Source organism: Augochlora pura, chromosome 11, assembly GCF_028453695.1.
Source record: "Augochlora pura isolate Apur16 chromosome 11, APUR_v2.2.1, whole genome shotgun sequence".
Lineage (NCBI taxonomy): Eukaryota > Metazoa > Arthropoda > Insecta > Hymenoptera > Halictidae > Augochlora > Augochlora pura.
Genome location: NC_135782.1, coordinates 16,847,747 through 16,861,172, shown reverse-complemented (window position 1 = coordinate 16,861,172; position 13,426 = coordinate 16,847,747). Strand labels below are relative to the sequence as shown.

The 13,426-nt window shown below is 47.2% G+C and overlaps 1 protein-coding gene across 3 annotated transcripts in view; it reads right to left on the bottom strand.

Annotated features, from left to right (window-relative positions):
* The window catches only part of Olf413 (DBH like monooxygenase olf413), a 266,667-nt gene that overhangs the window by 22,945 nt on the left and 230,296 nt on the right, over nt 1–13,426 (bottom strand). For 2 of the 3 annotated variants that reach the window (XM_078194387.1, XM_078194385.1), the window contains exon 5: nt 1,000–1,194. The exons of the other annotated variant lie outside the window; for it this stretch is intronic. In XM_078194387.1, the coding sequence (XP_078050513.1) occupies nt 1,000–1,194 (195 nt within the window). The remainder of the gene's footprint in view (nt 1–999; nt 1,195–13,426) is intronic. 3 annotated transcript variants of the gene reach the window in all.

Genomic DNA, 13,426 nt, shown 5'->3' with positions numbered 1-13,426 from the left:
GGGGGGGGGGGGGGGGGGGGGGGGGGGGAGGTAGGGACACAGGGATATTAGGAGAATATGGGAAACCAAAGTAAGGATGAAAGTGTTGTGGTAGGCTCGACGCGGCATCTAGAGTAACTAGGTTATGTTAAATGTATCTAGGTTAAGTTAAATCTAAGCAGTCCCTGATATAGTTAGTTTCAAGCCCTTAGGTTAAGTTAAACGTAACTAGTTTAGGTCAAATGTAATCAGTTATTGGTATAGTTAGTTTTAAGCCCTTATTTAAGACAAATCTAACTAGTCATTACTATAATTAGTTTTAAGTCCGTAGGTTATGTTAGCCCTACCCAAGCATTAAGAAAAGGGTCGTCGACGTGGTTAGACAAAGAAATTCGACTTTCGACCACGGATATGGTCGGACCCATGCATAATAAGGCTGATTTCACGTTTTATCCTTATGCCAATTTATTCTGAGCTTATACACTAAACCCTGGTACAGGAACAAGTCCCACAAAAATAGAGGAAATGGGGACACTTGTGACAAAGCTCCTGGACAAAATTAAAGGACATTGGACTCACAAGTGAGGAGAGAGGGAACAAAGATGACAAAATGAGTGATAGGTATTAATAAAGATAAAAATTATAAAAATAATAAAGAAAAATCGCTGGTAAAATAGACAAAAAGTAACAACGTTTACGCTTTGGAAATTCGCCTTAAGGAGAGGGGATATGTCACTCAACACCCCCCCCCCACTCTTATAGAACAGGTAGGGATAGACTAGCCACGTGGGTCAGTAAAAAGGCGCACAACCACGTGCTCCGGCAACGCAAGGTGGACGGGACGACAGTAACAATGACAGATCGAACGTGGTGGTGGTAATAAGGAAAGGTGGGAAAGAGGGGCGGGCACAGGTGAGGCGGACGCGGTCGCGTTGCATAAGGATAAAATACAGCGTTCGGCGGTAATTGATCGTCTCGGTAGCCGTCCGCGGACGTGGATAAATGATCTTCGACACGTACCTGCTTGTTCAATATGTCCCACGTTTGAAGCGACTGCTCGGCTTCTTGGCTGCGCGGGCTTAGCTTCGGCTGCGAGTCCCTCTGCACCAGATAAAGCGGCCTCGAGCCGCGCACAGCGCCGTTCGCCGGCAGTACACCGGCGGCGGACGCCGGCTCCTCCTTGTGATATTGCCAAACCACTTGCATCGTGTCGTTCTGGAACAGAAAGCGGTGGGGGACGGTGAAGTTCAAGTCGGTGCCGTTCATTTTTGTTATCGGAGAAATATCGATAAGGGTGGCTTTACAGGCAGGGGGAGGGGGTAAGCACAAAGAGACGTCTTTTGTGTTCGGGCTCGCTATAAAAGTCGGGACCTACGGCTAGAGGCGACCGCGTAACGAGAAACGGAGAGAGAGAGAGAGAGAGAGAGAGAGAAAGAGAAAAGGCCCTCTCTCTCTCTTTCTCTCTCTCTCTTCGTCTTCCTAGTTTCTTTCGCGTTGAAATTCCGCAGGAATATTCTCGAGACGCCGGGCAAAAGGACGGGGGTCTTGCTCGACCGAGAATTTTTAATTTAACCCTTTTTATTTCGCAATATCCCCCTCCGGCGATTTCATATCGCCAGTGTTTCGGCGAGGCCGCCTATAAGAGGGAAAAGCGTTCCTCCATCCGCGCATTGCGTTAACCTGTTATCGAGGTCTGTCGCGTCCACGAGCCAACCCTTTTTATCACCCCTTTCGCTCTCCTTATGGTCGCATCTTTTTCTTTTCTCAACATCGTTTGATTGGCCACGTTATATTAAATACATTTTTTAAGTAATAAAAATGTCTAAGAAATATCATAAAAATATCAAAGAAATATCATAAAAATATCAAAGAAATATCATAAAAATATCAAAGAAATATCATAAAAAAATCAAAGAAATATCATATAAAAATATCAAAACAACCATGTCAACTCTTCTGCATTAAAACTCTCAATCATTAAAATTGATACCACTAATATAATATGAATATAATGTCAGTATCGCCACAGAGAGTACAACGTCGACTGCTCTGTTCCCCTATCACGTTTCGCCAGCGTAGCTGGCGCGCAGCGGGGGTCATAGCATAATCAAATTCGCATTGCTTGTCGAGGGTGTAATATCGGTTCCGTCGTAATCGAATCGGTCGAATAAAATCTGTCGAACCATGAAAGGCGGGAGAGGCTCGACACGAAGAGAGTAGGCTGTTAAACAGCGAAAATCTCATGGGCGGTAATTAATTTTCGGTGGACGCGATTAAGGGCCAGGGTCAAATGAAACGAACGATCCAGCATCTGGCCCAATGCTCTCTCCAATCAAGTGCGATTGTTCCGAATTGTGAGTGGCCGAGGAGCCTCGGCATGCCGGACGCATAACTCCGGATCGATATACATGTTTCGAGGTCGACCACCGATAGGTGCATAGGAATACCATCGGCCCCCCTCCCTCCCTCGGTATTGTTGTAGAACGCGGCCTGCGGAGGGTGCCACCCGCGCGGGCCACCACCGCCATCCCTTCTACACCCCTCCTCGTCCCTTTCTTTTCGAGGGCGGCGCGCACAGGCTGTGCGGCCGCACGACAGACACAGATTATCGGTACACACGGCACCGGAATTGATCCCCGAGGCATGCCTGCACGTAAAACTTTCGGAGATGAAAATGCCCCGGATTGATTGCTCTCGCCCGTTCACGCTTCGCGTGGGAACGTTCTGGCTTGACGTCACGTGAATAAACCAGACGCGTCCGTATATTTATTAAACGGGAACAAAGCGGCGGACCGGATTCGGCGCCTTCTACCGCCGGCAAGTTCTGCTCCCTTGTAAACCGCGCCGCTGACGCCGGTACTTGCCGGGCCGGGGATTCTTTCCGATAACGAAACGATTTGTCACGATACTCTGTGAAACTGTGCTCGCTTCGCTGGTGTAACAGTTTTTTTTTGTACAGCAAAGCACCGTGATATTTGCATTGGTAACCTAAATTCAAATTAGGTTAGGTGTGAAATTTCATTTGAGATCTATAGGATCGTGAGTAGCATCAATAGATAGCCCTGATTCTGCTGATTGAAATGAGTCCAAACACGACGCAAATCGGATTAGTTTAAGCTATTCTTAATCTAACGGGTGAACCAATTGACTCGAATACTTTTATTTTATGATACTTGTTTTTGGTCGTTCGAAAAATTGTCGCAGGGTTGTATCGCAGAATGTACAACCTCCAAACGAATTTTCTTTTCATCAATTATCTCGTTCACAATACGAAAATATACAGAAAACACAATTCGTAGTGTTCGATAAAATTTGAGCACCAGAACAGTATAGAGCTGAATGCTATTTATGGCCCGATTCCTATCGTATTTGGACTCATTTTAAATGGCAGGAGCTCAGCAATCCTCTGGTACAATTACAAAAGTCCTACGAAGCATTAATTTTACAAATTGCAAAAATCCTGCTGAATAAATAAATTATTTCTCGAACTCAGGAATTGGGTCAGCGATAATTTTAAACCTGGCAACCGTTCTATGTTATATAATATTATAAATTGCAGTTGCTAACGCCGCAAGAATGTTCGCGCAATGCTGCAGAGCGAAAATTACGGTTGAAAAACTGATAGTCACCGGCAAACATTCGACGTTCTGGAAAACGCAGCCGCGGGTACCGGGATGGTTTTCGTGCAGGGCCAATTTGGCCGAGGCTTCAACTATTCCAATTATAATTTCGTGCCCGGTATTTGATATATTCTCGAGCAGCGTGTAAACGCGTTTCGCTGGGAACAAAATTGCGCGCGGCGGATTATTAAAATACCGTCTGATGATACTCGAAGCCCCCCGGGAACCGACGTTATCCGCAAGTGGAGTTTCGGTGGCCGGCGAGAGTGGGAAGCACGGCGGCGGCGGCGGCCGCGTGTTTCATACACGATTTCATCGGAACCCGTTTCCGCGAACGAGGGGCTCCCGCGCGCTAATTTGTCGGCAGCCGTACGAAAGCAACCGTGTACAACGTACCGCGGCTGGAACCGCGCCAGCGTACCCGGCAAATGCTCGCATCGCGTGGAATTGGTCGAGAGAACCGCCGTTTCCTCAGCAGTCGAATCGTAATCGAATCCGGGCCCCTCGAATCGGTCCGATATACGGGAGTCGCGATTCGAGGCTTGGATCAACAGGAGCCATATTTATAGGGTGATATACATAGTGAGAAGCCGGTCAATACTTTCACTTGTCGTGATCGAAACGCGGATTAGTTAATTCGGGCTCGATCAATGCCGTTGTTCACCCTCGAGCCCATGTGTCGATTTCGAGGATACCCGAGGAAAGATGGATCCGAGGTTCGCCCGATTTCTCGCACGGTCGATGGAGTCCAATCGCGATAAATTCCACGCGAAAGGTTAATTTATTCGCTCAGACACGGAACGATCCAACTTGCGCTTCGGACAAATACGGTGTAGTATTTATGCCGGCGAACCGGCACACACGGGCCGGCTATGCTCGAACCGCTACCCTCAACACAGCGCCCCAATTGCTACCCCCACCCGACGCCACTGTGCGATAGACTGCGGCGGCGACGTCATTCAATCTTTTTGAATGGGAAGACAGTCCTCATTTTTACTTTTATGCCATTATAATACTTGTAAATAGATGATAATTTGATCAGTTTTATTTGAGATGATAAATGATAAGATTGTTCATTTTAGTAGAGATTATTGACGAGGAGGAAGCAACTGGCAACGTTGCTTTGAGAGAAATCGTGGTGGAAGGGGTGAAAATGAACGAAAGCACTTTATTTGCTGTTGTAATTGGCCAGTAATTATATTTTTACTGTTAACACTGCCATGATTATTATAATGCTTCGGCAACAATGTAAGAACAGTTCGGCAACACTGTAAAAATTCTACAGGAATATTGCAAATATATATTACCAAAATTATAACAACACTTTGTCAATATTATAGCAATGCTTAGTCAAGATTGCGAGAATGCTTTGACAACACTGTAAAGAAGGTTTGACAACACTGTAAGAACAATATGGCAACGCTGCAAAAATGCTCCCTCAACAATATAAAACATCATTGTCAAATTCTCAACAACACACTCTCAAAACTACAAAACTGTATCATCAACATCACAAAAATGGCCAAAACAAAAATATTAAATACCCGCAGCGAAGATCGCAGAGAAGCACCGGCAACATTGCAACACCGTACCCAAACACGGACATCGGATAAGCTAAAAGTGTCCGCCGATTACGGGAGCCGTTGCGGCAGTTAAAATTTCGCAACAGAGAGAGAGACCCGGCATTGGGTATTCAAGCGGCGAAGAGTCCGCGGGAACGATATCGTTTTATGACGAGCAGAGATAAAGGTACGGGTACTGTTAACCATTACAGAGAGGAGAACGTGCGACGTCAGTGAAAAATCGGCGACATTGGTACGGCGGAACGATTCAGATTGGATCTGAACTGTTTTAGGTTAGGTCTGAGAGGATTTGGGTTAGTCTAGCTTATCATTGGTTGCTGGAGCAAATCGGTGTAGGCGTTTGGTATATAGTATCGTGACGTAAGCTCTAGTTACTGTTTGTCTGAGTAGATTAGAAGCTAGAGGCTAGAGACCGGAGACTACAGAGTAGAAAGCAGTGAGTAGAGCCTAGATACTACAGACTACTAAAAAGTAGAGACACTAGAGGCTACAGAGTAGAGGCACTAGAGACTAGAGACTATAGAGCAGAGACTCTAGAGACTAGAGATAAGAGAGTAGAGACAATAGAGGCTAGAGAGTAGAAACAGTAGAGTCTAGAGACTAGAGACTAGAGACTAGAGAGTATAGAGAATAGAGAGTAGAGGCACTAGAGACTGGAGTCTATAGAGCAGAAACTAGAGACTATAGAGCAGAGACTAGAGACTACACGTCCACAGCGACTCCACCACACCACAAGCAAAAAATAAAGTTAGGTTAAGTCCAAGTTCAGCGTCCCTAACCCCCAACAACGCCTCCACTGGATTAACTCGTCGCCTTTCACGTTTCTCTAAAATCGTCGTCGTGAATCCTAAGGAGGGAATCACGCTCGGATTGCTCGAATCGGTTGGGACGGCCCCGAAGAGCGACAACGTCAGCGACCCAGATCCCAACGAGCAGATCGGAAGATCGTAGGCGATACGCGCCGATGGTTGCTCGATAGGTTAGGAAATGGGCATCGCGTGCGACTCGGGAGTAGAATCACGCGATCCGACGGTATCGGGACGCTGCCGGAGAGAGCCTCTTCGACGACGTCATATCGGAGCCACGCTTCTATGTCCTAACCTCTTCATCCCCCACCACCCACCCACCTCTATCGCCGATCGTTAAGAGAATTAAGCCAGCCATCGACACGATTCTCCTTTCAACCCCGGGGGTCACCGAAACGATCGCGATTATCTTATTTCCGGCAGCTATCCGAGCCAGTTGAAAATAGTACATCGTCGGTGCTACGGTGAATAAATAAATAGCTGCGAGTGCCACTTGATCAATTATTCAATTGGCTATACAGCGCCAAGAAGTAATGGTACAGGGATGGTAAAAGCGTCGTCGTTCGAATTATTATAAGGTCTTTGGTGTTGCTTGTTGGATCGGAATACGTGGATTGATTCGCCGCGAAGGCGGCGACGCGAATCAATTTTCCGGCGTGTAACAAGTGCGTGTTCGGGCCACGGGGTGCCCGTGGGAAGAATACGTTCGGCCGCTGCCGGCGTCTCGGGGCTACACTCTATTAAGACGCCCGCGTGGAAGGAGTCGATAGGAAGGTAATGACGCTATCAATATAGAGGGACCTCGGTGGGACACGCTCGGAGGGAACAGGCGGCAGAGAGGGAGGAGGGAGAATGGGGGAGAGAGATTAGGGGAAAAATGGAGAGCAATTCCCGTCGACAGAAAGCAAAGGAGGACCGAGGCTAGGGGCGTTTGTTTAAGTGGAAATATCTTCCCTATGGCCGGAGCGTTATTCTTCATTAAGGAACTTCGTTGCTCGTCCCGCTCGGAACCAGGAAATCTGTCCTCCTCGTTTCCACTGCACGATGCCATCCCTCCGCGAATGTCTCGTGAGAACTCGCAGCTCGCGTTCACGCCGTCCAATGATCGCCGGATCCCACGGACAAGATCCCGTTTGGTAAGTTAACGACAGCGTCGAGAATTCCGCGAGAAAGGGGCGCTATTTCAGGCTTAGGGTAGCGTATGAAGTGAAGGAAGTATTTTAAAAATTATGTAGAAACTTGTTATATTTTATTAGATAATGTGCTGTACTTTTACTACTTTACCACAGTCCAATAAATATTATATTTTTATTCCAATGACACTAGGAGAGATTTATTTTATTTAGATTTCTGTACAGCGCCCTCTATACTAAAATTGACAAAACTTAATTAGTTTTACGAGAATTAATAAAGTAGTTCTGTCTACTATACCCTCAGGAATAACATTCTTCTTTTACTAATTTTTACAGCTCATTTTTTAGCTAGTCCCTTTTTTAACAGGCTCGGTGGCTGCCTCTTTCGGTATCACCCGACGCGATTTGTACCTGAATCGCTCGAACAAGTGTAGACAGACAAAGGGACAGCGAGTTCGAGAACCAAAAGAGATAGAAAAGCGGAGAATCGAAAGAGATAAAAGACGGAAGCCGTCGATAACCAGCGCCTCGGTTTTTGCACTCGAAGCAATTAACGTTGGCCGTGGAAAAGAAGCCGCGGCACTCGAGGGGTCGCTTCTATTGGTTTGTCTATCCTCCGGGCGTCGGGCTCACTTTTCTTCTCGCGAAACTCCGCGAAACCGTAAAGTGCCCCCCGTCCACGAACTTTCGTCCGAGACCGGGTCCACCCTCTCTCTCTCTCTCTCCTCTCTTTTCTTTCGTTTCGCGCTCGCGCGTCCGCCGAGCTTTCAAGCCCGGGCGAAGATACTTTTATTGGGTCCGAAAGTTTTGTCGCGGGGAATCGCCGCCGCCGTTCGTGATCCGGAATGGTTCATCGGCGTTGCTCGATAAATTGCGCGATCCCGGCCTCGAGAAACTCCCCAAGGTTTCACGCCAGGGAACGTGGTGTTGGCGCGTCGCTTTACGGTCGTCGCTATTGTTCATTTCGACGGATTCCACCCAACTCCAAGTACTCCTTTCTCGTCTCTACACTTGCTACTTTGCTTTATTCCTTGTCTCATAGTCAGATTTCACCTAATTCCAAAGATAAATGAAATTTTCCGCCTTACCAATAGGTCTAGTCGAGAAAAAGAAAGGCTTACTAATACCCTCGGCCATTAAAACGTGAAAATCTTAAAAAGTACGCATAGTATCGGTGTGGGGATAGTATGTTTTCTGTTCTGGCACTGCAATACTTGATTTAGCATAATGATCGGCGGTTTAGGATCATAGGAAAGCCTTGGAATACCCATCGGCTCACCGTAGGGTATCTATCCGAAAGGATAATCGAGATTCAATACACAGCGGTTCCCCAGCGGCAGAGGAATCGGACAGTTCCGGGTCTTATTTAACGTTTCCGGTAGTCTACGCGCGTTTCATCTACATTTCGCTCCATATTGCATGAACGATCCTCTCGAGGCGTCCATTCAAATGCTGGACGCGGCGGCATCCGCCCGCGTCGAGGGAACCCGACTGCTCGTACCTTTTTCCCTCCAGCTGCTCGAAACATCGAGGGCCCGCAGACCTTCCGTGGCTGGTTTCTTCGATGGCCTACTCGGAACTGGAGCGGCCGCCTCGCGAGAGGTTAATCGCCGGCCCGCGGTTCGATCGGCGCGGAAAGGCGCCGGTTAATGGAGGCGTCGCCCGGACAAAGAAAGGGAAACAAACGAACTTTACCTACGCGGCGGGGTGGGAGGGTGGGGGGGGGGGTGGAGTCGCCTCGACAAAAGGCTTCTTCTCGCGGATCCATTATGGTTCGTTATATTCAAACCTCTGACTAATTTCCCCTCTTTCTCCGTTTCCGCGGACCCTCTTTGTCGGGCGTTTCCGAGCGCTCATTGTTACCGGAGATATCGGAACTTTCCACCTCGATTATTTGTAACGGCATTCTCCAATTAAATGCAAACTCGCTGCTCTGTGTTGTTAATACTGCAATTACCGGGCCGCAGAGCGCACAGGTGTCTGTCGACGCCATGCACATGGTGTCCCGAAAATGGAGCACCAAAGGATTGCTGAAGCTGTTTCGAGAAATTTTCTCCTTTGCGAAAATCCTTGCGAGCGCTTCGTTAAGGAGATATTGAGGAAAAACGCGGACCAATCAGAAAGCGATTGTTGCGTCACGCTGAGGGCGTGGCCTTAGTTCCACTGTCGTTCCAATTGGTCCGACTTTTTGCTAATAACTTATTAACGAAGCCTCTGACAAGATTTTTGTAAAGGGAAAAGTTTTTTCAAATTACCTCAGGAAGCATTTGTTGCAAGGGCTTGCAATAATTTTTGGTTGATGTATGAAGGGTGAAAGTTGAAGGAAAAATTATGGAAGGTCTTTAAAATTTATATATAGGTGACAGAAATTTGTTTAAAAATTAAAGTTGAGATTTCCAGATGATCTTTCGTTAAGCCCTTCAGTTTCAAAGTTCGTTCCATCGCCACCTCTCTGATCCACTGTTCATTTATTATAGGACATTGCTAATGAATCCCGTTACCTCTCCTCCTCTCATTGTCTTTCTCCCCCCGGCACCCCGACCGGTCTGTCTATCAGCCGTCTATTTTCTTGCGCATCGCCACCCTCTTAGCGTTCGAGTTGCCCCTCGTGCCGAACGTGTTCGCAACTCCGATAGGGAAAACTAATATTGAACATTCCAAAGTGGAATGCAAAGGGTGCGACCGGGACGAGTTCCGCGGGGACGAGGGATGAAGAGCCTAGAAAGGGATGGGGGGTGGGGTCCGGGACCCGAGTCGAACTTGAAAGTTTTAAAAAGCAATTAAGGGCTTCAAACTTCCGACGCTTTGCCTTCACCCCCCGCTACAGATCCATTCTTCTATCTCTCAACCCTTATTTCTCTCGCGTCCGTTCGCCCCCTCCCCGCGAATCACCGCCCTCCCCCCCTCAGGTACCACCGTGGATATTTCGTCGCGCCAACGGTCCTCGCTGTTCCACCAGAAAACGGCCTATTGTCTCGTAGAACCGGGAATTCTTCCGTCATCGGAGAGAATTCGACGTCGAACGCCATCCGCCACGGCGCCGAAGGGGTGCAGCGGGGGGTGAGGCGAACACGGCTGAGCCTCGAAACCGCGACAAAGTTCGCGGAAGCCACGAGAATTCACGTCGGCGCTGAGTGATCCGGCGAAACAGCGTTAATTACTGTGGGCTCCCTATTTAACGGGTTTCGCTGACCGCAACCATGTCAAATGACCCAGTTCGGACTTCATTTCCCGTCGCCGGGAGCTGCTCCCCTTTTTTCGGGATCCAGTTATGACGCGTCCGTTTCGACGAATATGCTGCGGCTTGCTGGAGTCGTTACGCTGCGCCAGAATCTGGCGGAATAATTCGCAGATGTGACGTAATTGTTATCGAACATACGGCAGTTTTAATACGGGATTTATCGTGCTATTATATCTGATTAGTATCCTTTACTATTCACTTTATCATTGCTACTGTGGTGAGTACCTCCAACAGTTGCCAGCAAATGGATTCCACACCCGAAAACTACCTAAAACTGTCCCTGTTGCTTTATATACCACCGAAAACGTCGTTTTGCCCTTATCTAAGGTAGAATCCGCTACAAAGACTTACTGACGAGTCCACTAGCAGGCTGATTACTTCGTACTATGTATATTAACTCCAGGTAACTCAAAAGAAACTTACTAGCCCATTAATAAAGAATAATAATAATAATACTAATAATAATTATTATTATTATTTATATCTGTATACTCCGTTTATCGTTCGATTTACCTAAGTTCACGTATGATATATGGTTGGACGATAGAAAGACACCCGATAGAATTCCCGGGTAAGTTGCACCGAATCGATTTTCGGCCGGCATGAATCCCCCGAATCAGCGTAATGCGCGCCGTAAATCTGGCGGCGGGCGATTTCTTCGTCCCCGCGGTGATATCTCCCGAGAGCGGTTGTTCTGTTCAAGTGGAACGCGATATGCACATATCGTTCGCGGATCCAGTCATCCGTGACACAGCTCCATTGAAACTGTCGCCGGCATAGTTACAAGCTGGCACGTCTACGTCGATTACATTCGAGCACGGGTATCGGGGACCGGGTCCGCGGGAACCAGACGGATGCGTCGCGAGCACTGTCAATAGTCAGGGAATCGAATTTTACTCTTTGGAGACTCTTTCCCCAGTTCCTAAAGGGGGGCGAATCATTATCGCGAATATTTCCTGACAGCGAGCGCACGATATTATTGTCTCACCCGGTATTATATTATATTATTTATATTATACCACCCTCATGTAATCGATTGGATTTAAATAAGTGCAACTACAAGGCGAATGTAATTATTAATACTCAGCTATTTTTATTTATTTAAATAAAATATAAAAATGAGATCATCTATTTTAAAAAACGAGGTATACAAAAATGTTCTTCAAGTGATTTAAAGCAACTTTCTCCTTTGCGAAATTTCTATACGACCTCTCGTTCGCGAGTTATTAACGAAAAACAGTGATTCTGCTAGCAAGGGGTCATCATCGGTTGCTTAGCGCTAGACGCCCCTTCAGCGTTTTTCGTTAATATCTGGCGAACGAAAGGTCGTAGACGATTATCGCAAAGGAGAAAGTTGCTTGAAATCACCTGGGGAATCGATAAAGTTCAATTTGAACAAATTCGGAGCACTTTGAGAATTCACGTCTTCACGAAGATCAATCTATGAAGGAGATTTAATTCCCCGGCTGGATTAGGAAGATAATTATTACCGCGCCGACAGGGTCGGTCCTTCAAGTTCGCATCCGTGGTAGATTCTGGAACTCTCCCTTTTAATAAGATCGATTCCCGGGGAATGTTGGGATGCAAACAGGCCGTGTCTTGGACTGTTCCGCCAGGGTCCTTAACGGGATTCGCCGGGAAGTTTCGGCGGAGTTTACTCGTTAATGACTGTGTACATACCAGGGGCGTGCTCAGGTAGCCTCGGTGGCCCCCACGTACTCGCCGATGTTGGCTCATCGGCGTCGAGTTGATGAACAGAACCGGCGGGGCGGCGGCAATAGCGCGGCGCATACGCGGCGATACGATCTTGTTAGCGGCAACCGTGTCTCTTTTCGTGGCCGCGTTGTCCGCACACAAGCCCGTCCAATCAATGTTTCCTCATGAATTATGTCGGCTCGGTTTGCGAAGCGTACGTCCCGCCGTTTCGCGCGTGGCGGCGATCGATCCGGTCCGCGGAAGACTCCGGCGGAATTGGCGGGTGCCTCCGCCGCACGCTCTAATTGCGTCGTGGGATATTTATAATGGCCCGATCGATCCCGAGGATTTGAATTTTATCCCGGCCGGATATCATTTAAAATTCAATTTGTTTTGCGCGGAGCGCAACGCTGGACACACGAGCGAAATAATACCAGAGCGACTTGTGTATCTTTGCCGGCGTTCGCGCACGCTTTAAAGTCATTATTCACGGCCGACCCCGCCGGCCGTAATCGCGGAAACTTTAATCACGCGATTCGAAAATTATCTGGCCGGCCATTCCCCGCTAGCCGAGCCCTAAGGGCTGCCTTAGGGACGCCGGGAAATTCCGCATGGTATTTTGCTTGGAACTCCGCTTTTTGGAACTCAGAAATATATATTATAAATTACGGAAATATGTGGTTGTTAATTCTAAGGATAATACTATAATACTAAAGAGAGAAAGAAAAAAAGAAAGAGAAAGATAATAAAAATAGAAAGACAGAGAGAAGGAGGGTGGGAATCGATAAAAACAATTCCGCGGAACGATTCGTTCGCGCGGACAAGCCGCCTGAAAAGAAGATACTCCAATTACGGACAATCTCGCTATCGATTCGCTCATGAAACGTGAATTAAAGAGACTCGTATATCATCCAGTTAAAGGGATTGAATGGAATCAATAGGATGGAAGCGGGCGCGATTCACCGCCGCTATATCGTTTAAGCCGGGGCCACGGAATTGTGTGAAACAGCTTCACTTAGGGGCTCGATAAAACATCGAGCCGGCCGATTTCCACAGTAAACTGTCCGAAATTAGCACCTGTTGGCCGAGGCAGCACGATTTCGGTAAAGTATACAGGCTGATGGAACGATTAAAAGTGTTTCGGTACACTGTGCCTTTTATCGTTGACTTTACTACTTGTACATAACCTGATTTTATGGAGCAGAAATTAATATTTATATTTCTTGTTTTTTTATTTTATTTTATTGAGATTGTTTATTTGTGGAGAGAGATTTGGTAAGTTTGAGATAGGGGGTATTGTTGTAAAATGTTTAAATAAAAGGGAAAGGGTAGGAGAAGTGTTGAAGAGGACAGCAGTGAAAGAAGTAGC